The sequence below is a fragment of the Takifugu rubripes genome, chromosome 20 (genome assembly GCF_901000725.2).
Source record: "Takifugu rubripes chromosome 20, fTakRub1.2, whole genome shotgun sequence".
Taxonomy (NCBI): domain Eukaryota; kingdom Metazoa; phylum Chordata; class Actinopteri; order Tetraodontiformes; family Tetraodontidae; genus Takifugu; species Takifugu rubripes.
In genome coordinates, this window is record NC_042304.1 from 2,887,982 (window position 1) to 2,908,905 (window position 20,924).

The following is a 20,924-nucleotide window of genomic DNA, read 5'->3' on the forward strand; positions in this document are numbered from 1 at the left end:
TAGAGAGGTGTTAGAGTCAGGATGCAGCATTTCTGCTGGATTAAGACAAGAAGACAGGCTAATCTTGGATTGGGAGAAGAGACACAAGGGTCGGAGTTGTTCTGGAGCCCCGAGGCCATTTGGAAAGCTTAAAAAAAAAAGGCTCGGGGAGGCTGCTTATCCATACTTCTCTTGTGCTCCAGACTCAAAATCGTCCCATAAAAAACGTCGTCATACGTTTGGATCGTGTGCGATCGAGGCAGATTTGGCTGTTTGCGTTCAGTGAGGGTAGAAATTCCGGACAATGGTCACTTTCTTCTCTCCCCAGTCGACATTCAGCAGCCCTTGATGCTTATTAGCGGGAATAATAATGAAAGGAAAATGCTAGCAAATTGCATTTCCCCGTTTCCATCGCCTCCTCGCCGATGCCTTTGTGGGGAACGTGGTCCCCGGTGCTTCTTCACTCCGGTATGTTGTTGTGCCTCCATTGTCTCCCTGAGGGGAGGTGACCCCGTGTCTGCTGGTTGTATCAGCAGCCCTGCATTGTACTCAGGGGGGGATTTAGACTCTCAAAGCATCTTCGCGCCACAGCTTTCCTAGCAAACACCGAAAGTGCTATATCGCCTTTTCTCTCGCTTAGACATTAATCTTGCTCTACCCTTCTACATCAAAAATGCTTGTATTGTCAGAGAGCACTAATGTTTGCCTCCTGTTCTCTATATATACACATATATGTATTTTTGTGTCTGAGGGAATCAGTGGAACGCATTGTTCCCAAATCATTGTAATATCTATTTAGAGTGGCAACAGCACTGGCTGCCGATGCTCAGTATTCATGGAGCATAAACCAGCCTTAAGACTTAGAAAAGCTGAAAAGGCTTATCCCTATATTCTTAAACTCCCCTCTTTTATGTTGGTCTTAGGCATTAAGGATAGGATTGTGAATAGCAATTGTTCAACTGCTACACCGCGAGTGAGTGTGTATATGTGGGTGGGGGTGTTTTATTCCCCAGCAAAATCCTTTCGTATTCTCCCAGTTTTCTTTTTTCTTTTTTCTCCAGCTGTAAATATTAGCTGTGTTCTTAACTCTTAACAGCGTATGGGACAGAGTAATGTGCTTTTAAGGATATATGATGTGAAAGATTTTCCAGTGCATACAGCGCTGCTGGAAATAAGAAAAGGCTATTTTATGGGGCCTGAAAACAAATTTGCCACGGCGGAAGAAAAAAGATGAAGAGGAAGAAAGAGGGTGGAGGGATGGATAGAACTTTGCAGTATCAAGTCGTCCGCAAACAAAGAGATCTCAAGAGGGCTGGGCAAGGCTTTTAAAAAAATGATTGCATCCCGCTTTTCTTTCTTCTTTCCTCTCTCTTTATTCCTTCAATTGTGATGTTTCAAATCCGTGCTTGCTCTTTCTTCAGAAAGTGTGTGGTGCTAATGCATTTCAAAAGCCCCTTTTCAGAGCACAATGGAATATCGCCGTAGAAGTTTAGCAGCTCTGTTAGCAGCTCGGTTACACAGAGCAATACTCCATTGTGCCTCAGCCTATAGACACTGCCTCTGAAAAGAAGTTGCCATCACTTTTCGGTTTTTCTAACAGTGCTAGCGAACGCTGTAGCCGTCGGTGGAAAGGCCGCTGCGAGAGCTCACACGTGTGTGTGTGCGGATAAACGTGCACCTGGTGCAGGAGTGTGAGTGACGGCTTCATTTATATTAGCGTGGCTCGTATAAACATGCATTTTCTTTGCAGTGATGAATGAACAATGTTGATATTTACCTAATAATATACTTAACATAGTTTGATGTGCACATTAGTCTTCTTTACTTCCAAACTTTTGTCTTCAGTATCAAATTGCATTTAATGCCTTTCAGCCTCAGACGCGATACATTTACATCTCGCATACTTTAAGTGCAGAGTCCCAACACGACATGGTTTATTCAGGCGTTAGCTTTTCCCGCCGTACCTTAGCGTGCACTCGTGAGGAGTGTGATGATTGAGAGTGGTACCGGGGGGACGGGGACAGTTGTAGCCACTCCTGTTGATATCAAATAAGACTTTCTCCAACTTTAAAGATGAGTTAGTGTGAAACAAATTGTTCCTAATTGCCAGCAGGATAAATTGTGACAGTGAGCATTTGCAATCATGTCTCTCTCCCTCTCTCTCCCTCTCTCTCTCTCACACACACACGCACACACACACAGACACAAACTCATCTACATATCTGGGCTCAAGTATTTTAATTGAGGAGGTCTGACAGGACTGAGTGAATTTCTAATAGAAATAAGGACCCAGTGTGGATATTTTAATCAGCGATGACTTCTGTACCGGGGCAATGAGCCATCACACTACAGAGAGGCGGCCATCCATCTGCAGAGCCCCAGGTGGAGATGGCAGACCGGCTTTCCTATTAGATGTGGCAGTCACTCACAGTTCGCATGGCTCACCACTGATGGTTATTGGGATTTATGTTCCCCATCAGAAACAATCACACTCCCTGGTCCGGCTGGCTGTGGTGATACATGCCCGCTCTACTACAGTGTTTAAGATCCCATCAGAATGCCGCTGCTAGCGATGGGAAATACTAGATTACAGAGGTGGTGACAAGATTTTCAGAGCAGAAACCGGAAAATAAAGGTGGAGCTGTAACTGAATGATTTGTTTCCATTCAGTTTAATACATGCAAAACATAAATATACTGTTGCTTTTCCTTTATTTCACCAATATTCGGTTTGTATTTACCATCTTTCATTTACCATTTTTAACATATCAGTCATCAGACATGGCAACTGTGTTAGGAAATTACATAAACATACCATCATGCTAGATTCTTTGAGACTCCTAATTGTTCTATAAGTCATATGATGATGTATATTCAGTCACTTTATGCTGCTAAACATGACAATCGAAACTGGTGTCAAAAACAAACGACGAGAGTCCTTTTACAGGGCATTATTTATGAAACTGGACCGCAGGGAGTCGATCAAAACGGATGTCTGTTTATTCAGCCTCCAGATATTTGGTGAGGTGCACGCATGCAAAGTTCTACACATTCTAATTTGTCCTTGTCATGTTTATCATTAATCTTTGGCCCTGGTTTCCTTCAGACGTAGTCATTTGTAGAGGCGTCCCCTGGGAGAACTAAAAACATTATCCACTATGATAATGGCATTATAACTGCCTCTGTGAAAATGTGTCATATAAATTATACATCATCAGTGACGACATGCGTCACACATCAGCAGTCTTCATTCTGTAGCAAACCACTCAGACGTGTCACTGTTGATGTATTTTCATAAATTTAGGGCTGCTCCTAATGTATAATAATAATAAATCACGCATATGTATTGCATTGAAGTGTAAAAAGATGCTTTTTTCTTTGCAATCTTGCATTGTAGGACAGTATTTCTTTAGCACTACAAGCTACGACGATGATGAATTTCCTGTTGCTTTAACTTGATCCTGTTTAAGGTCGTGTTGCCCTGCTCTCATTCTTCATTCCTTTGTCGGAAACACCAACTTTTCCAGGTTCGTGCCCAACCGCACGCCTTGCTGCAGGGACACGGGGCAGCGTGTCAGAATTACTCATCAACACACACTTTTTTGAAGATTGTAGGCTCCTTAATCAGTAGCATGCATTGTTTAACAATGATTATTTATTGTATGATGTCTTTTAATCCCGACGGTTTTTCTGCTGATGTTGTTTGGTCTAATTGATTGTTGCCGTGTTACCGGGGCAACGGGAGAAGTGATGACAGTCGGGAAGCGTGGGCTAACGGTCCTCATTTCGCTGTGCAGACGAGACGAGGCGGAAAGTGGGGACGCGCCGTTGGCAGAGATGAATTACAGTTGTGGAATAGCACTCTGATACCCCTGCTGACACTTTTCCGCCCTGCCTCTCTGTTCTCATTTTCTCTGCTCCAAAAAAAAGAGAGAATAGAGGGTGAGAAGGGTGGCATTGTTCAAAATGGCCCGAGTCGAGAACATTTTCAAAGAAAGTGTGAAATTCTCCAACTTCAGAAAGCTGTTTAGATCATCCATCATGGTGACGTAAGGGAAAATAATATACTTGACCCTTTTGTCTGCGCACTTTGAGAAGTTTGTTATAATGGCAAGCCCGGTAATATTTCACTGTAGCTCATGTATATTAAGTAGAAGTTGGCTGGCTTTTATGATAAATTGCTCGGGTAGTACTAGGACACCTCCTTTGCATTTCAATGCAAGAGAGTGTCAGATTCTTATTTCATTACCAGACGACACATTAGCTGATGGATTTTAATTTCTTTCTTTTTTCCCCTCCATGCAGGAATCAAGTGAGACCTGGTCACAACCAAAATGGCCTGAACGTGAGGATGGGTGGGAAAATGAATAAATAAATACAAACAAATGTCAAGAAGCTTCATTTCAATTTTACAGGGGAAGAATAGTTTGTGTTTTTTGCATAGATTTCTGGATTGCCTGTCTACAGCTTCAAATGACCCCTCAACCCCCCCTCCACCACCACCACCACCACCACCACCCTCTCTTGCTGAGTGGGCAGAAAAATCAAGGTTTAATTCACTGTGATAAAAATCTGGATGTGGTTGAATGTAAGACATGGTGAGCTGGGGCTAAAGGAGAGCAGAGCTTTTTCAGAACATTACAGGCTGCGAGCTGCTCCTTAGATCTCGCTGACCTTTTTTTTTTACTTGGCTACAGGTAAATGATCACAAAACAAAGGTGCTAAAAGCAATTTCAAATGGCCATCTTCTCTTTTTATGTTTTCAGTAAATGTGGCACAGGGGACATTAGAGTATTAAACATGGCCTGCTCAATAGTCGGTTTCAAGATTTAAAAAAAAAAAATCACTGAGCCAAAATAGGTCATGAAAAATCTTTCCTTCCTTTCAACTATGCCGTAGTAAAGGCAAATGAAGATGTTTTACATGTTTACAGTGTTTAACTTTGGTGTCTGCTGAGCATTTCCAAACACTAGTAGTTTAGTGTTAGCTAATAATGTCTCCAACAGAGTTCATTATTTGTGTTGGTGTTGTGTTTCCTCTTCATCTGAACATTGTGTTCATTGTCAAATTAAAGAAACAATAAAGAACTTTTCCCTTCTCTGATAAGGGGCCGGGGTCAGTTTGTAACACAAAAAGTGTGAGGATTGCAGGAGTGCCTAAACGTAAAATGTATTGTTTTCAAGAAAGCAAAATCAAATAACCCTTTCTGTATTCTTCACAGAACAAAAGTCAGGAAATAAATAACACTATTTAAGAAATAAATAATAACCAAATAACCCATTAAAAAAAGTCCATGGGACATAAACTTTCTGTTGTGCCGTGCACAATCTTAACAGGTCCAAGTTCATCTTAGTTGTCAGAGCAGAATCTCTTACTTAAATGACTCATATGAGCAGTCTCTAAAGTCCAACGTTATGATCAAATACAAATACACATAATAAAAAAAAATCAAAATGCTTTCTGGTATTATTCAGGGGGCCGGACCAAATGTGGAGGCGGGCCGTATCCGGCCCACGGGCCGGAGTTTGGGGACCACTGTATTAAAGTATATGAAATAAAGCTTTTTTCATTTCCATTTATTTAAATTTTGCATTATATGTCTCTAGTTGTTGGTATTGGGCCAAAACCTGTTGTCCGTACCATTTGCAGTCAGTGGTGTATCCATAAGTGTACTTAGAGGAGAGGCATTTGGGCCATTTTGCCTCCTTCAGTCAACTTAATTCACATTCACTGACAAGAAAAATCCCCCCCTTTCATGTCCATTCCTCCGTCTGTGCGGTGCACTTCTGCCATCCTTTGTCACTGCATTAACCGTAGGCTAGCATAAAAGTAATTGGAAACTGATGCAAGCCAAAGCTTCAATTAATGTACCACCAAAGTCCCCATTCTGTGTAATCGGCAATAATGGTTTCATGTTTGGGAGGGCGTACGGTCACTCGCATTCAGCACTCACCTCCTGACAGAGACTGTTAAACCCTGCTCAAAATCCCCACTCCACAGTAATCTTCATTTCAGTCATTTTCCTTCTTTTTCCATCTCTGATGACAGCTTCAGTGTCTTCGCATTGCTCACAGTCAGATCGTGTGCCCAAGTGAACAGGAGGTGTAATTGACTACTGACAACTTAGCGACAGGATTCTTAATTATTACTGGAGGGTATGGTGGCTGGCTGGCTGGGGTTCCGCTCTCTCAGTGACTATGCTAACAGAGTCGTTTCTCTCTTTTCTTTGAATATTGAAATGCAGTTTTGTTCACTGCACTTCTGTGTCAGACCCAGCGACTTGTGAATTCAGGGAACGATTGCAAATGAAATGCATCTGCTGTTAGTTTAATGCGGCATATATTTTACACAAATGCACTGCAGGCAAGTGAAGTGGGTTTCAAGCACTTCGACATATCAATTACTGACCGTATCAGTGCTGCTACAGCTTTGAGTATTAAAACATTTAGCATTACACAGAACTCTGGATGCAATTTTTGTTTCATTTTTGATGATTACTTAAAGATACATAGAATTCGAGGCCCCAAATATTCTGCATCCGCTCCCTATGTATAATATTGATTTCACTTTCTTCCTGCTTTTTCTATGAGCACTTGAGCATATTTTCTCTGGTCCTGGTATGTTTGTGTCTGCACTGGGTCTGCGCGCTGTGATAGTGCACAGTAAAGCGGGTGAGCATCACTTTGTGCTGCAGCCGGTATCTCTTGTGTGGGTGGATAAGGAAGAGGGCGTGAAACAATTGGACAAAATGGCCCTAATGTGCTTAAAGAATCTTCTGTCTTTAATCAAAGCTCACACACATGCAGCACAAAGGCAGACAGAGCAAACCCAATTCTCCGCTCCTTCTTCAGAGTGACTGTTCTCCGCTGGCTTCAGTGCTGCTCTTCTTTGTGCTTGAAATCAGGATCAGGTTGGCTTTGTGAGTTCTTCCCTCAAATGTCATTCTCACAGATTCATTGCCTCATCTCCTAAAGAAAGGACAACAGGGATTTGGCTTTACAGACAGATAGCAAAGTGTAACTTTGTTCATGTGTTGTCATGATTATATTACTTAGTTTGATCCCTTAAACCACAACAGTACCATCGTTTTCTAGCTATTTTATATTAGTTGTCTTAGATCTATATTTGCCAATATCTTGCTTAAATAAAGAGACATTATTCACCTTATTATTTCCATGATTTACCACATATCTGATGTGCTCTGATGTGACTTTATTTGGATCTGGGCTTGTGCATTTTTCATGGACAACACCACAAACCTGATACTCAAATGTTAGGATGACCTCTATCGGTGGGTAGCTGTGACATGATACCCCAACCCTTGAAGGATGAGAAATTGGAAGGACAGATGGAGGAGAGACTAGCTAGGAGGAAATGTTCGTTATGTCAGCCTTATTTCCTGTCCGGCCTCTGTCATTTAAATGGAATGAGAGAGGCTGGTCTAATTAACAGTGAGCAAAATGAATTCAATCACTTTGTTGTCTGTGTTATGATTCATACACCGTCAGATGTGACCAGAACAAATGTGTTTTATGACCACTTCCAGCAGGAAATCCACCTTATTGGATTTGTGCTTCTCCATAATTGAACAACCTGTATTGAAGAGAAGGAGCTACTTTAATGCTTCAGGACTCTTGTGTGGCCCAAACCATATTGGATTCCAAAGTCAGTGCCCTAAAAATGTGCTCATAGTTTCTTCAATACTGACGGTTTCATTTGGTGTGAAGAGGCCCGAGTTCCTTCCTCGCATGAACCATTGCAAACCCTCGTCTTAAAACTTAGGAACTTTTTGTTTTTGCACTAGCCTGACCAGAGCGGCTGGTGACAGATCTAAAGATTCTGGGCCTGATCTTGCCACTTCTATACATTTTCATACCTGTGTGACAGCTGTAAGGTAAAGGAGGCACCCTGATCCAGAGCCTTTTATCCACCATTTCAGAATGAACCGCCCTATTGCAGTATTGTCAGGCACCTGAGGGTCACTTGGTGCTGGAATCTATCCCAGCAGTAACTGGGCGAGACGTGGGAATACAACCATTCCGCCAGTGAGCTTCCTCACACAGCCTGGGATTTTAATGAGATATTTAAATAAAACTGTGAAGGATTTGTGAGCGAAAGACTCCCAAAGATTAGAGTGGCACACTGCTACAGAATTTGGAACATGACCCACTGGTTTAACATAGCAGCCATGATTTTGACTTTCAGACATTGTTTATGTGACTCAGGTAGAGTTCAGGTTGTTATAGAGATTACCAAAATGGCCAAATGACATGATATTTCTTTATGCTTGGTCCTACCAGCAAAAAAGGTCATGAGAGCAATGAGGACCAGCTGCTCCCCCGTCTGTAATTTGACAATGAAATGATGCGAATGAATGAAATTGGGAGCCTACCTGGGAGCTAAAGCAGCGAGATGGTCGTCTTGTGACCGCTCCTCATGCCCTTTAGTGGAACATTCAATGGAGGAGTGTCTCTTTGTTATCACCCCCCCCTCCCCCCTAACCACCCTCCCTGCCTGGCAATTATCACAAACTCCACTTCCCCTGCCCTCCGGAGCCCAAAGAACTGAGCGGCCGGAGTGGGAGAATAGTAACATTTATAATTTTTTCCCCCTTCTCTTTCCATAGATTAATTTTCCAAGAAGGCCTGTCACTACTGTACAGGAGAGCGGAGAGGGGAATCGAGAGTAAAGCAGGGGTGGGGTGTGGAGGGGTTGGGGGATGTGGGGGGGGGATTGGGCCTACAGTGTAAAAGGCTTCTCACATTTTCTATTTTTTTTTCTTGACAGATCATTTTCCATGCAGGGGTATCAGGGGGTCTGGCCGATAATTGGCATGCAGATTGCAGCTGATGGTGTCCCGCAACAGAAGAAAAGAACTGGCTAGTTAGAATAATGAGCCAGCCCGCCTGATGGATGGGTGAGAGAGGAGGTCAAACCAAATGTTTCAGACACAATTCCTAACCCCCTCCTCCTGTGCCCGATACCCCACCCCTCCCACCCCCAGTCACTACCGTTCTGGGGCAATAAAAGCTTCTTCTTTCCCCTTTCTTTTGCAGTATTAGCTTCGTCGTTGTGGACTACACGCACAGAGAACGTACAGTTTCAGGTACACTGAGAACATGTCACAACTCATTAGGAGCCCCCACGCCCCGAAGAGAGTTTAGTGTTTTAATTACAGTAAAGGAGTTAATTACTGGCCTCTCAGTGGATTTCTGACGTACCCCCTCTGTTAGAGTGGTTCAAAAACACAGAGCCCGACGAATGAGAGGCTCACAAATGTAACAAATGCTCCATTTTGTTCAAAACTTTTAATAGGAATTTGAAGGTGGGGTTGAGGAGAACTATATCAATTAAATGTCTTCTTATTAGAGGTGCTGCATACTCACACACACACACACACACACAGATACACTTATGTTGTTGCAAAATCTTCGTGATTATTCATAAATGATAAAACTACATCATCGTAGTCCACTCTGAGGAGCACTTAATGTCTGGTAGAGTTTAGCGGCTTTCTACTATTTAGATCGATGTTATTCATTACTGGCAAAAACAGCCTTATCAAACAGATTTCCTGTAGTTTACTGGTGTTCCTGGGTTTTTTTTATTCGTTTAAATGTTAAGAATGAAGACTTTCACGTATCCAGGTTATGGTCCATAAAGGGTTCTGCTGTAGGTAGAAATGAAGACCCAGCTCCATGTGACTCCTAGGAAGGTTTGATCCGTCTCATTTGAGCCAAAAAATAAAAATAAAAATGATTTCCTTCAAGAAGTAAAGCAAGATTTTATAAATAAATAAATAAATAAGCCAGAATACACCACAGGTCAGCAGTATTAGCTCTGTGGCCTCTCTGTAGCAGCTCAACATAAAAACTGTATGTCTGTGGTACGACCTGATTTCTTCCCTGAGGGGTGACCTTTGCTCCGTCTACAGCAAAGGATGCAGTTCTTATGTGCTATGTGTCCATAGACTGATGTGTTACCAGCTAATGTTTGAAAATATTCCTGGGTTTGGACGTCTCTCTACCTGCCCCTTTCTCTCTCTTTTCTCTGTTTCTCTCATTAGATGTGTCGCATCTTTTACAGCCTCCTCCACACTTGTGTCATCATTAGTCCTATAATATTATCCATTGTCAATAGTAATGGCAATTTAAGGTATCAGAGTTATTATTGTTGTACGGGTCTCATTAATTGCACATCTTCCCATCAAAGAAGAAGCCTCGCTCCTCTGTGGTCTGCCATGTTGTGCCAAAAAGATAAGATTTCCTCCTGCGCGTCCATTCTGCTGCTGCTGCTTCACCTCACGCTGTGGTGGGTTAGAAACTTTTCTAATATATGAATTTTCATCATTGATATATATTATAGAATGTAAGCACAGAGCAAGACACTAGTTGTGACTGTACTTGAAGCCAGTTGTTTGTAATTACTAATAAATTTATCCTTGTGCTTGCCACATTTAATCAGGCGTAGGAGTATTCTGCAATCCTAATAGTAAGTTCCCTATTAAGAATCATAGATATGCCACAGATAATTTACCTACATAGCAATTTTTATTCTTTATGTTGCGAAAGAAAAAAGCAGTTTGACCATGTTTAAAGTGGAGAACACCATGTGTGAAGTTCAAGCTAACCCTATAAGTACCTTGGCTCAGGCTTGTGCTGCAGTGATCTTGTTAATGTTTGATCAAGTTGTGTGTCGGCAGCAGCGTCCCCAGGCAGCTCTGCCAGCTTAATCTCACTTGCACCCTCATCTCGCTACACAGAAGGGAACAAATTTACTGTTTCATCCTTATTCTTCCATGCACGCTAAGGAGCTGTATACAGTACACACCAGATCAAAGCCTTAATTGAAAAATAATTATGGGTACTTAATCATAGAAAGCACTTGGCTAATTGAAGTGAAAACAAGAAGGCAAACGCAGACTCTCAGAATGGTGGCAGGAAGAGGATATTGTAAAAGCTTCTTCTTCAATCCCCATTGTCTTCAAGATTAAATGGGAGAGGGCTATTAGCAGAGTTAATTGGCTCTCTAATTTAGATCTCGCCCTGCTGAAAGCATAACGGATGTGAGCCTGTCGACCAATGATGTGTGCACTCTGTCACACTGTCCTGCTGGGCTGTGATTGGTTAATTGCTCAGGGATTTTTGAAGTTTTGTCTCATTCTTCAAAGATAGCAGTCTGTATGAGTCTCTGTCTTTCTCCGTCTGCCTCTTGCTCTCTGTTTGCGTGAGTGCGTGTGTGTGCCTAGGAGAGAGCGAAAAAAAAGAGCATGTGGTGTCGCGCTCACTGTCCAGATACTGTTTACTCTTTCAGATGAGACTTATTTGTACAATTTGTCATCATCAGGAGACAATTTGTAATCATGTTTTCATCAAGGGAGCCCAAAAATGAATAGATAAGATAATCCTTATTGGCCTTCTCTTGTTTTTTTCTTTTGTTCCCCCCTCCCAGTCTGTTCAGTCAGACCATGCTGTGTCAAAGGCCTTCTTATCATGCTCAAAAACATTTGTTCTTGTCCGCACTCACTCCCCCATCTAGTGTCCGCTAGCGGTACTGCACTGATTACGGTTACAAAAACACGTCCCGGCACCCAAAATGTGAAAGAGAATAAATGGGGCATTTTTCTCCAATTTTCTGAGCAAGCCTTTGATCACACAGCACATCTCTTTACTGTCTTTTCCTATTATACCCAGACTGATAATGGAGTTATTCACCCAAGTTCAAAATATGAAGTTGGTGTGGAAATGTTTCTTTGAGTTTTGTCACTGAACTTTTCTGATTTTCTGAACAAAGTCAGAGTAAATGACATTTAATTATGCTGTCTGCTTCAGGAAGGACTCACTATTAGTTCCTAAATCCTGAATAAAATATTGACCCTTGCACACGTTCATATTTGAGGTTTACTGGCTTTAATGTGACGCTTGTGTTCCTAAGGTTCCCACAGGATTTATGTCCCCGCTTTCAATTATTGACATTTGCTGTTGTTTTGTAAATTTTAGTGATGTAAATTTAAAGGAATTTTAGGTATATTTTTAACTGTAGCTTTAAATTCCACTCGCTCTGCACCAGAGAAATGGAATCTTAATCTTCACACATTTTTTTTTTTTGACATATTCTGGTTCTGGATGCTAGAAGTCACGGGTCTGGTGACATTTGAAATTTCCTTCAAATGTTGGATTAAGAATATTGTGGGAGGGTTTTAGGCCAGAGAGGTTCTTTACACCCCCCCCCCCCCCACCCCCACCCCCCCCTCCACACACACACACTCCAAAAAGTGCAGTCAGTTGCAGAAAACATGGTGTGTTTTTGGAATGAAATGGAAATTTGATGAGACTTCTAAAGCTTGGCTGAGCAAGCACAAGCTTTAGCGAAGAGCTAGACATTGTAAAGTACATCTCCACATTCTGTAGCTAACAGCTGAATTACTTCCCAACTGGATGTAGAGCATATTGTACGTAAGGTCTTAAAGGCTTAAGTCTTGAATAGAGTACATCCCCTGAATGATGACTTATACTTCAGTACTTTTTCCTACATGTTGCCTCATCTTGTTCATAATGATATGTTTGTTGAAATAATCTATATTTTCATTTACAATTTTTTTTCTTATTTGCTACATGGCTTTCTCCATCATTTCCCCAGAATTGGTTTGGCATGCACTATCTGTTCAAAGCCATCATAATTTCTGTTTGTTACAAAAAATTAATTAGATTTTCCCCTCTCAGCTTATGAATGAGTATATCTCAAAGCAGACAAATAAACAAACTCTACATTTTGTGTTGTTGTTTATCCTTGCAGGGCCATCAGTAGACAAAGCACAGGTCATCGACGTTTACCTGCTATCACAAGCCTTCCAGCTCCATGTGATAAATAAATTAATTTTCCTTTTGTTTCAGGGTAACAAAGCCAAATAACAGCATCTTTGATGGATGCCTCATTCTCTTTCACACTCTTCCACTGGGGTTTCTCTTTTTTCTACCCTTTTCTCCCTCTTTTTTCTCCCATTTGGAAACATATAAAATTCCGTTCTGCTTGCAATAAATTTTGCTTCAACTAAAAGACGTCTAGTTTGGTGTGTTGCTGATTTGTGTTTTTCTTCAACCCTCTGACTCCATCTACTGAATAATAAATGCATTACCACCACAATATTTTAAAACAGAAAACCATTTCCTTTGCCTCATTGGGGTGACAGCAGTCGCTAACTGCTCGAAGAGAATCCCACTCGGTCGACCGTATTCACAAGTGTTGCTGCCCAAAACGCCATCTCTGTGTCTACAGGAGAATAAAAGGCAACACAAACTTTGCCATTCAACGCAGGACAGTTTGTAAACTAGGCCTGAAATGCCGAGCAGAACTCTGAAAATACCATGGGAGCCTGTTCTCTTTGTCACCTCACAACAGATATGCAGTTATCTGAGGGGTTTATTTAGCATTCATTCAAATGGGCCACTGTCAACGTCCAGGGATGAATCAGATGTCACCCAGCCTCGCTGCAAGAAGATTCTGGGATCATATTTTGTGGCGTCAGGGGCTTTTCTGTGTTGACTTGAGTTTGCATGTTCTCTTCATGTCCACATGGGTTCTCTGCCCTCTCCAGCTTCCTTTCATTCTTTTGACGTGAATGCGAGTGTGAACGGTTGTTTGTCTTTGTTTGCCATATGCTGGCAGGGTTCATTTTTAAAGTTAATTGTTAATAAAATATGTGGGTGATTCTGAGGCGCTACATCAAAAAACAGGATTTAGGCAAGCAGATGGAGATGTCTTTGCAGGCTAGAGAAATGATACTGTACATATTTAAAAGTGAATTACAGATAACTCAAGTTACAAGTCAAGGTTTAACTCAAGTTACAAGGCAAATGTTTACTAACCGTGTAAATGATGATGTCTGCATAGTCATAAATTAGCAAAACCACTGGCGTGATAAAATAAATTTAATACGAAAAAAGCAATAAGAAATTGAGAGGACGTACTGGTATTAGTTACTCCGAGGCGATAGGTGGCAGTGACGGAACATTTTTACACTTTTACTTACTTGTTTCCCACGAAGAAGAGGAGGAAGTCCAAAAACTAGTAGTAGAAGAAGAACGAGGACGAGATGCATTTTTCCATAACAAGCTTCTGGGAACAGGAATTAACTATTAAAACAAAATTTGTTGTTTTGTTTTATTCCTACTTTTGTGGTATATTTTACTTAATAGGGCAACGCGAACATTAAAAAAAAAATCCCAGACCCGACTTTTTTGACATTTTTTTCTCTTATGTTTGGAATAACGATAACATGAGCTTTTGGTAGAAGTTAGCAGAAAAGCTAACGTATTTGTTTCGGCTTGCACTAATTTCCCCTGAAAATGCCATTCTACGCCAAGAAATAGCACTGAACCGCTAAGACTTGGAACCATGTTTTAATTGGATCACTAAGATTGTCTGGTCAAAGGCCTAAACTCTGGTCTGTTCTGGACTCAGCAGTCAACAGTGGGGTCGTCTCTGGGGTCTGATCGTGGCTGTTTGATGGGGATTTCAAGGATCATGATGTCGCACAAATTCCAGCTTATGGCAGTTCTGACGTTCGGAGTGGCGATGCTCTTTATTGAGAACCAGATCCAGAAACTGGAGGACTCCAGAGCCAGACTGGGTAAGATATCGCAGCATGGTTTTTAAAATGATTTTCAAAAGCTCTTTATATGGTCATTCACAAGTAGGGTTTTAAGCATTGTTTTCTTAATAGAATAACTTAATAGTTGCAATATTTACTAGCTGATGACATCCTCTATCAAATGTGTGCTGCTCAAAACACTTGAATCCTCCCAAATCCTAATGAATGAAACAGATTTGTCTGATGGATTGGGCTGAGGAGCGAGGGTTCTTGGTTCAAGCCTAGTATGGATAAAACCTGGACGGTGTTCTGGTAGTAGGGGAAGGTACCAGCACCTCCTTAGAGCACTGAGTAGGAACTCTTGAGCAAGGTACCGAACCCACAAATGCTCACATAGGCCCTGTGAGGAACCTACAGGGGTCGACCTGCCTTCAGGCATACGTGCACCCTCCGCGTGATGACGTAGATGGCACATAATGTCCCACACACACCAGCCACTGTCACGTCTGGGGTGGAATCCGGGTTGCTGGCCTATTTTCTGACAATGTGGATCTGATCTGAGGATCTCCTCACTGACTGGTTATTTCCATCTCTGCAGAACGTACGGTTACCATACACGACATTGCTGATCTACGGCACACTGAAGATGGTGGACGCGAGTTACCTCTGCTGGCAGACAAAGATGATAGGGTCATCATCTACAACAGAGTGCCCAAGACAGGCAGCACGTCGTTCACTAACATCGCTTATGATCTGTGTGCTAAGAACCATTTTCATGTCTTGCACATCAATACGACCAAAAACAACCCTGTCATGTCTCTACAGGATCAGGTGAGAGGAGCAAGTTGCAGTTTCACTGCACCTACTAAAAATGAACTGAAATAACGGCGCCGACTATTGACATAACAGAGGCGCTTTGGTTTTTCGGCACTTTGATCGCATCACGAGATAATCAGAACTGTTAAAAATAGGCCTCTGCACTAGCGGAAGCATGAAAGGTGTTCAAACAAACATGACATGGCTTTGAATCCTGCATAATGCCGCTCCAAAGACCTCAAAACGTCTTTCATACACCACACAGTTGTTGTGGGTCCTGTTGAAGGTCCTGTACATTCTGTTCATCCACTGAACGTGTTCCAACCTGTCAGTGAGGACCGCAGAACAATGCAAGTGATCAAAGGTTTTCTCTTCTGAGACGTCCTCTTTTAGAATGTGTCTAATCTCACTTCTTACAATCCTACCAGCGGGAGGAGGAACCTATAATAAAATCCTAGAAAACGAGGCTCAAACCCTTTTTCAACAAACCCCGAAGTTCCATTTAAAGCTTTTATATGATTTAACTCTTAATATGATCCAGTATTGCATGTACGTAGTTTCTTTAGGCATGGAGGAGAAAGTTTGATCCTGTCCCCCATACAACAGTGATTGTTTTAAAGTGTTGGTGGCTCAGAGCTTTAATTTGTGTTTGCTATTTGATCATGTCTGTTTAAACTAGAGTAAATAATAATAATAATAACACACACACTCATAGGGAAACGATCAGAACAAATCCATTTCATTTAGCTAAACGCTGTGGTTATGAAGCCGTGTTCATGACTAAAGAGGCAGTGGGTGGAAACTAATAACTACATAAAGCTATACCTCTGCTTGTTATAAAATGAATCCTAGACACATCTAATTTGTGTAATTTAGGCTGTACACAAAGTAAAGCTCGTGTTCAGGACAGTTCTTTATCATTCAGATAAGAGAAGTGAAGTCTACAATTGGTGAATATAGAAAAACCTCAACTCAGTGACCAAATGTCTCCGGGAGTATTGATACGGCAGAGATTGGCTTTTCCTTTTCTGCTAGTGAACAAAGTAAAGCAAACTAATTTGAGTGCATCCTTCTGTGGGTTTGTTTGTTCTCTCTCTCTGTGTTCACCATACTTCATCTCCATCCTCTTTGCCTACAGATGCGTTTTGTCAGCAACATCAGCTCATGGAGAGAGATGAAGCCTGGCTTCTACCACGGCCACGTGGCTTATCTGGACTTCTCAAAGTAAAGCCTTTCAGCTCCTGTCATACATTGTCAATACCTGGATTAATTGATTAAAAAGTTATCTGCGATAGATTCAGGTCCTTTATTGATTTGCAGATTGTGCTTCAGTGTTAATTAAATGCATTGTTGTCCTTATCTTACCTGACACTATCATTTCAGGGATCACAGGTAATTATCCAAATGGTCAAAGCATCAGAGCACTCAGAATTATGTCACCTTCATACGTTCATCGTTTTACTGATGGAAGAGGGCCTCGTTTTAGGACAGAGGTGTCAAACTCAAATACCCAGTGGGCCAAAATTCAAAACCGGGACAAAGTCACGGGCCAACGTTGATATTTATTGAAAGAAATCTTCCTTTTGATACGGACCCAAACTAGTTTTGCTCTCAACAACTGAACATGGAACAAGCGAAGCTTAACACAATACAATACAATATATAATTTATTATTGCACACATGCAAAATCGAAATTCAAATCATTTCTTTTAAATTTCAACAGTAATCTTTTCCCATTGTAAGTTCATGTAATGTAAATGTAATGCCTTTTCATCTTTTCTACTTTCTGGCACCTTTGAGTCATTTCCAGGCGCTTGTGCTTGTCTTGGTGTTGCGTTTTATAGTGTCATCTGTTGTTGTTCTCCTTGTAATGCTCATTGGCTCCACATACAAGACAGACAGGTCCGTCTTTTACATATCTAAACAGATATTCTGCCTCCTACCTGTTCAGAAAGGTCTTATTTTCTGCCTTTAATCATTTTTCAAAGGGGTAGTGCCAGAATTAGCATTAGCATATAAGGTCGCTTATTAGTCAATTGGTATGTCTTAGCGGGCCAAATATAATGACATTGCGGGCCAAATTTGGCCCACGAGCCAGAGTTTGACTCCTATGTTTTAGGACATTGTTTGCTGCATTTAACCATCTATTCCTTAATTCTTTCTGTAGATATGGGGCAAAGGTCAAGCCAATGTATATAAATGTGGTACGTGACCCTATTGAGCGCCTGGTGTCATATTATTACTTCCTGCGCTTCGGAGATAACTACAGACCAGGTTTGCGACGGCGGAAACAGGGAGACAAGAAGGTTTTAAAGCTCCTCAAGCTCATCGCACAGCATTTTTGTCTGTCCAAGGTTTATTGTTCATCATATGAATGTTGCCTTTCAGACCTTTGACGAGTGTGTGTCATCAGGAGGTTCCGACTGTGCTCCTGAGAAGCTCTGGCTGCAGATCCCCTTCTTCTGCGGCCACCATTCAGAGTGCTGGTGAGCGGCTGTTGTGTGTATCTGAAAGTGGCAAATGTTCATGTTGTGCAAGGATTTTAACCAGTTTGGGTTTTTGAATGATTTTTCAGGAATGCTGGCAGCAAGTGGGCTCTGGAGCAGGCCAAGTACAACTTGGTGAATGAGTACCTGCTAGTTGGAGTGACGGAGGAGCTGGAGGACTTCATCATGATCCTGGAGGCGGTGCTACCTCGCTTCTTCAAAGGAGCCACCGAACTCTTCAAAACAGGTAGCGAGATGTAACACAGGCAGGGACGTGGCCCTGCGTCCTCATCCGTCCACAGCAGCTTTGCGTTTCAACTCTGTTTCTTCCGCACCAGGTAAAAAGTCTCATCTGCGAAAGACCACTGAAAAAAAGCCCCCCACCAAAGAGACAACAGCCAAGCTGCAGCAGTCCAACATCTGGAAAATGGAGAACGAGTTTTATGAATTTGCCCTGGAACAGTTTCAGTTTGTGCGCGCCCACGCCGTCAGGGAGAAGGACGGAGAGCTTTACGTCCTGGGGCAGAACTTCTTCTATGAAAAGATTTATCCCAAAGTTAACTGAAGATCCCGGGAGGGATCTCCTGTGGAGAGGTCGTTTACACTGGTAGGGTTAGGGTTAGGAGAAAGTTTCCGAATGTCACGGCGGAATTCAGCTTTCAGCATCTCCTTCCTTCAGATGGAACTGTTGATAGTTTCTTTTTAAAAAGGACTATGTCTGTTTTTAATAGCTTCCACTGCAGTTAAGAACTTTCCATGATTGAACCATCAGACTGAAGAGTGACCGGATTGACGCCGCATCATTGGAATGAGAATGGAAACTGTCAAGCTGGCATCGTTTTGCACACGTTCCTGCTTCCAAACTACAGGGAGAGAGCTGTAAAGGGGAACAGAGCGCACGTTTGGACCAAATCCTATGGGAAAACCATGGGCTGAATCATTGCAATTACTATTTTTGAATTCCTCTGAGAAGTTTAGAAAAAACAAAGCTGATTTGTCATAAAGGTTTACTAATCTGTATCATACAGGGATTAACAGGGTTTGGGTTAGTTTCTCTAACATAAAGAGGTTTCCACTCATAGTGCCTTTATTCCCATATTTGAGGACACCATTTCTTTTCCAGTGTCACAGTCGTGTTTTATGGAGAACTTGTTCCTCCCAGTCCATACGTATGCACATATGCTTGTCTGTTAGGTTCATGATGGCCTTCATCAAAGCAGGAAGTAGATACGATCATTGATGCACCACTGATGTACTTTGGAGTAGAGCTTTGAAGAGCTGTTTTTTCAAAGTGTAATTGATTTATTTAAGCGGGCACTTAGTTTGGTGCCATTGTTTACTTAGATATACAACACGTCATTGTTAAAGATGGATTTTCACGTCCTCTGTCATGTAAAAATGAGATAAAATCATTGTAACTTGAGAAAACAAAGACACAACACTGGTGTTGTGTCTTTGTTTTTAACTGGGGTCCTAATCTATATGTTTGACTACAGTGTGTGTAGCAGTCGCAGCGCTTTGATTTCCCATATATGGCAACACATCAGCCATTTTGATGTAGACCACTGTTTGTTCCGTTCCACGGGGTCTCAAATGCAGGTCAACTACATTTCCCACAATGCATCCTGTCCCAGCCAGAACAGTTGTTAAGCATTCATCTTCAAACGATGTGGGTCCGCCGTCTCTACGTTTCCACGTATGTGCTGTCGGTGATTTGCTGTTTCATTTGATTTTTTTTTTTTATTGCACAGAAACTTTTCAAAATAAACATCAGGTTTACAACATGTCGAGGCGTGTCTAAATGACTCTGATGATGCCTTTGTTGAAAGTTAGGTGACTGTTGGAGCACAGCGGTGCGGTGACCAAAGTGCATTCTACATTTTAGAGGCTCTTTCTTTTTAAGATTGAAACTTTCAGCTACATTTGACTGCTGCTAACTACCTCCAAATTCACATGTGCATTTATTTTTTCTAAATTCTCAGGAAGAAATCATTCTACTATCGTTTAATATTAAAATAGTGCAGTGAATGCATATGAACACCCCCTAAACACTGGCAGGCTGACTGGGCATTGATGGAGCAAGTGTAATGCAATTGTATTATATGAATGAATAGATGGGTGTTTTTTCGGTGATTTATACGAGCTCACTGAATCTTGAATCGATGTCTCACCTTTTAGCTGAGTAATTACAGAATAATTGCTTTGCTATATTTTGTTCAACAGGGAGTAGGCCTGCTTAACCAGTGAAACCACGAGTAACCGAGTGGGATGCAAAGCTCTCTTGTAGTCAGCGGTGTTACCGACTCCTATGATAGGAGTGTGTGTCTGTGGGGGTCTGCAATAGCACGCTCCACCAGTCCACAGCCTGTTCTTGTGTCTGCACAGAGACCACCACAAAGGCTCCTACCCATATTTGCCGCTATGTGGACACAGACACAAGGAAAGGCTGCCTGTCTCAGAAAATAGAACTCAATTAACAGTTTAGCTGCAGGCGTATTGGAACGCTGTTTCATTAGTGAGATGAATACAGTCTGATAATTACTTCATCTCAATTAGAAAAAAAAAAGCCTGCACTGCATTGATTGTCACTGATAAGCTGGAAGGTTAATTAGGAACACAATATTGCAGAGGTTTGTTATTGTAGCTGTTTGTTGATCTCTGTGTGCATTTCCTGCTTGATTATAACAATTTTAAAAAAGGAAAGAAAAGAAAACAAAATGTCCTTTCGTTGGACTTGTGACTTCAGTTCGACTCTGGTCTTTCCGTCAAGTGCATATTCTTGCCGTTAGAGGGCGCCATAACCCTTCTAAACGCCACTGTGGAGCTTGTTGCTGGATAGAGCAAGCTAACAATGTATTACTAAAAAATGAGGCAAAGTCCACTATTAATTGTACCTGTCTCTTTGATACCTAATATTTGTTCCATTATTTGCTACACTTAAAGTGATGACACTCAATTTCTACCCCAAATTAATGAATATCAAATAGAGAACAGACATGGTTGCATGCTTTTTAATAAACATGTTTTGAAGAATTATTTCTTTCTTCATGAAC

The 20,924-nt window shown here is 41.7% G+C and overlaps 1 protein-coding gene and 1 long non-coding RNA gene across 2 annotated transcripts; both read left to right on the forward strand.

The window, feature by feature from the left end:
- Positions 1-203: 203 nt before the first annotated feature.
- Positions 204-4,350, forward strand: LOC115247315 (uncharacterized). The gene is made up of 3 exons (XR_003886371.1): positions 204-447; positions 1,580-1,670; positions 4,284-4,350. It is a non-coding gene; the product is annotated as an uncharacterized lncRNA (long non-coding RNA).
- Positions 4,351-14,035: 9,685 nt separating this feature from the next.
- Positions 14,036-19,655, forward strand: hs2st1b (heparan sulfate 2-O-sulfotransferase 1b). Its single transcript, XM_003973818.3, has 7 exons — positions 14,036-14,607; positions 15,167-15,399; positions 16,523-16,608; positions 17,553-17,691; positions 17,774-17,871; positions 17,961-18,118; positions 18,210-19,655. The coding sequence occupies exons 1-7, from the start codon at positions 14,484-14,486 to the stop codon at positions 18,434-18,436; spliced, it is 1,065 nt and encodes a 354-aa protein (XP_003973867.2). The 5' UTR covers positions 14,036-14,483; the 3' UTR covers positions 18,437-19,655.
- Positions 19,656-20,924: the final 1,269 nt, after the last annotated feature.

Excerpts from the sequence above, each read along its gene's own strand:
- hs2st1b (XM_003973818.3), top strand. The coding sequence starts at position 14,484 with ATGGGGATTTCAAGGATCATGATGTCGCACAAATTCCAGCTTATGGCA. Across the intron at positions 17,872-17,960 it reads GGCCACCATTCAGAGTGCTG|GAATGCTGGCAGCAAGTGGG; the intron begins GTGAGCGGCTGT and ends ATGATTTTTCAG. Across the intron at positions 18,119-18,209 it reads CACCGAACTCTTCAAAACAG|GTAAAAAGTCTCATCTGCGA; the intron begins GTAGCGAGATGT and ends CTTCCGCACCAG.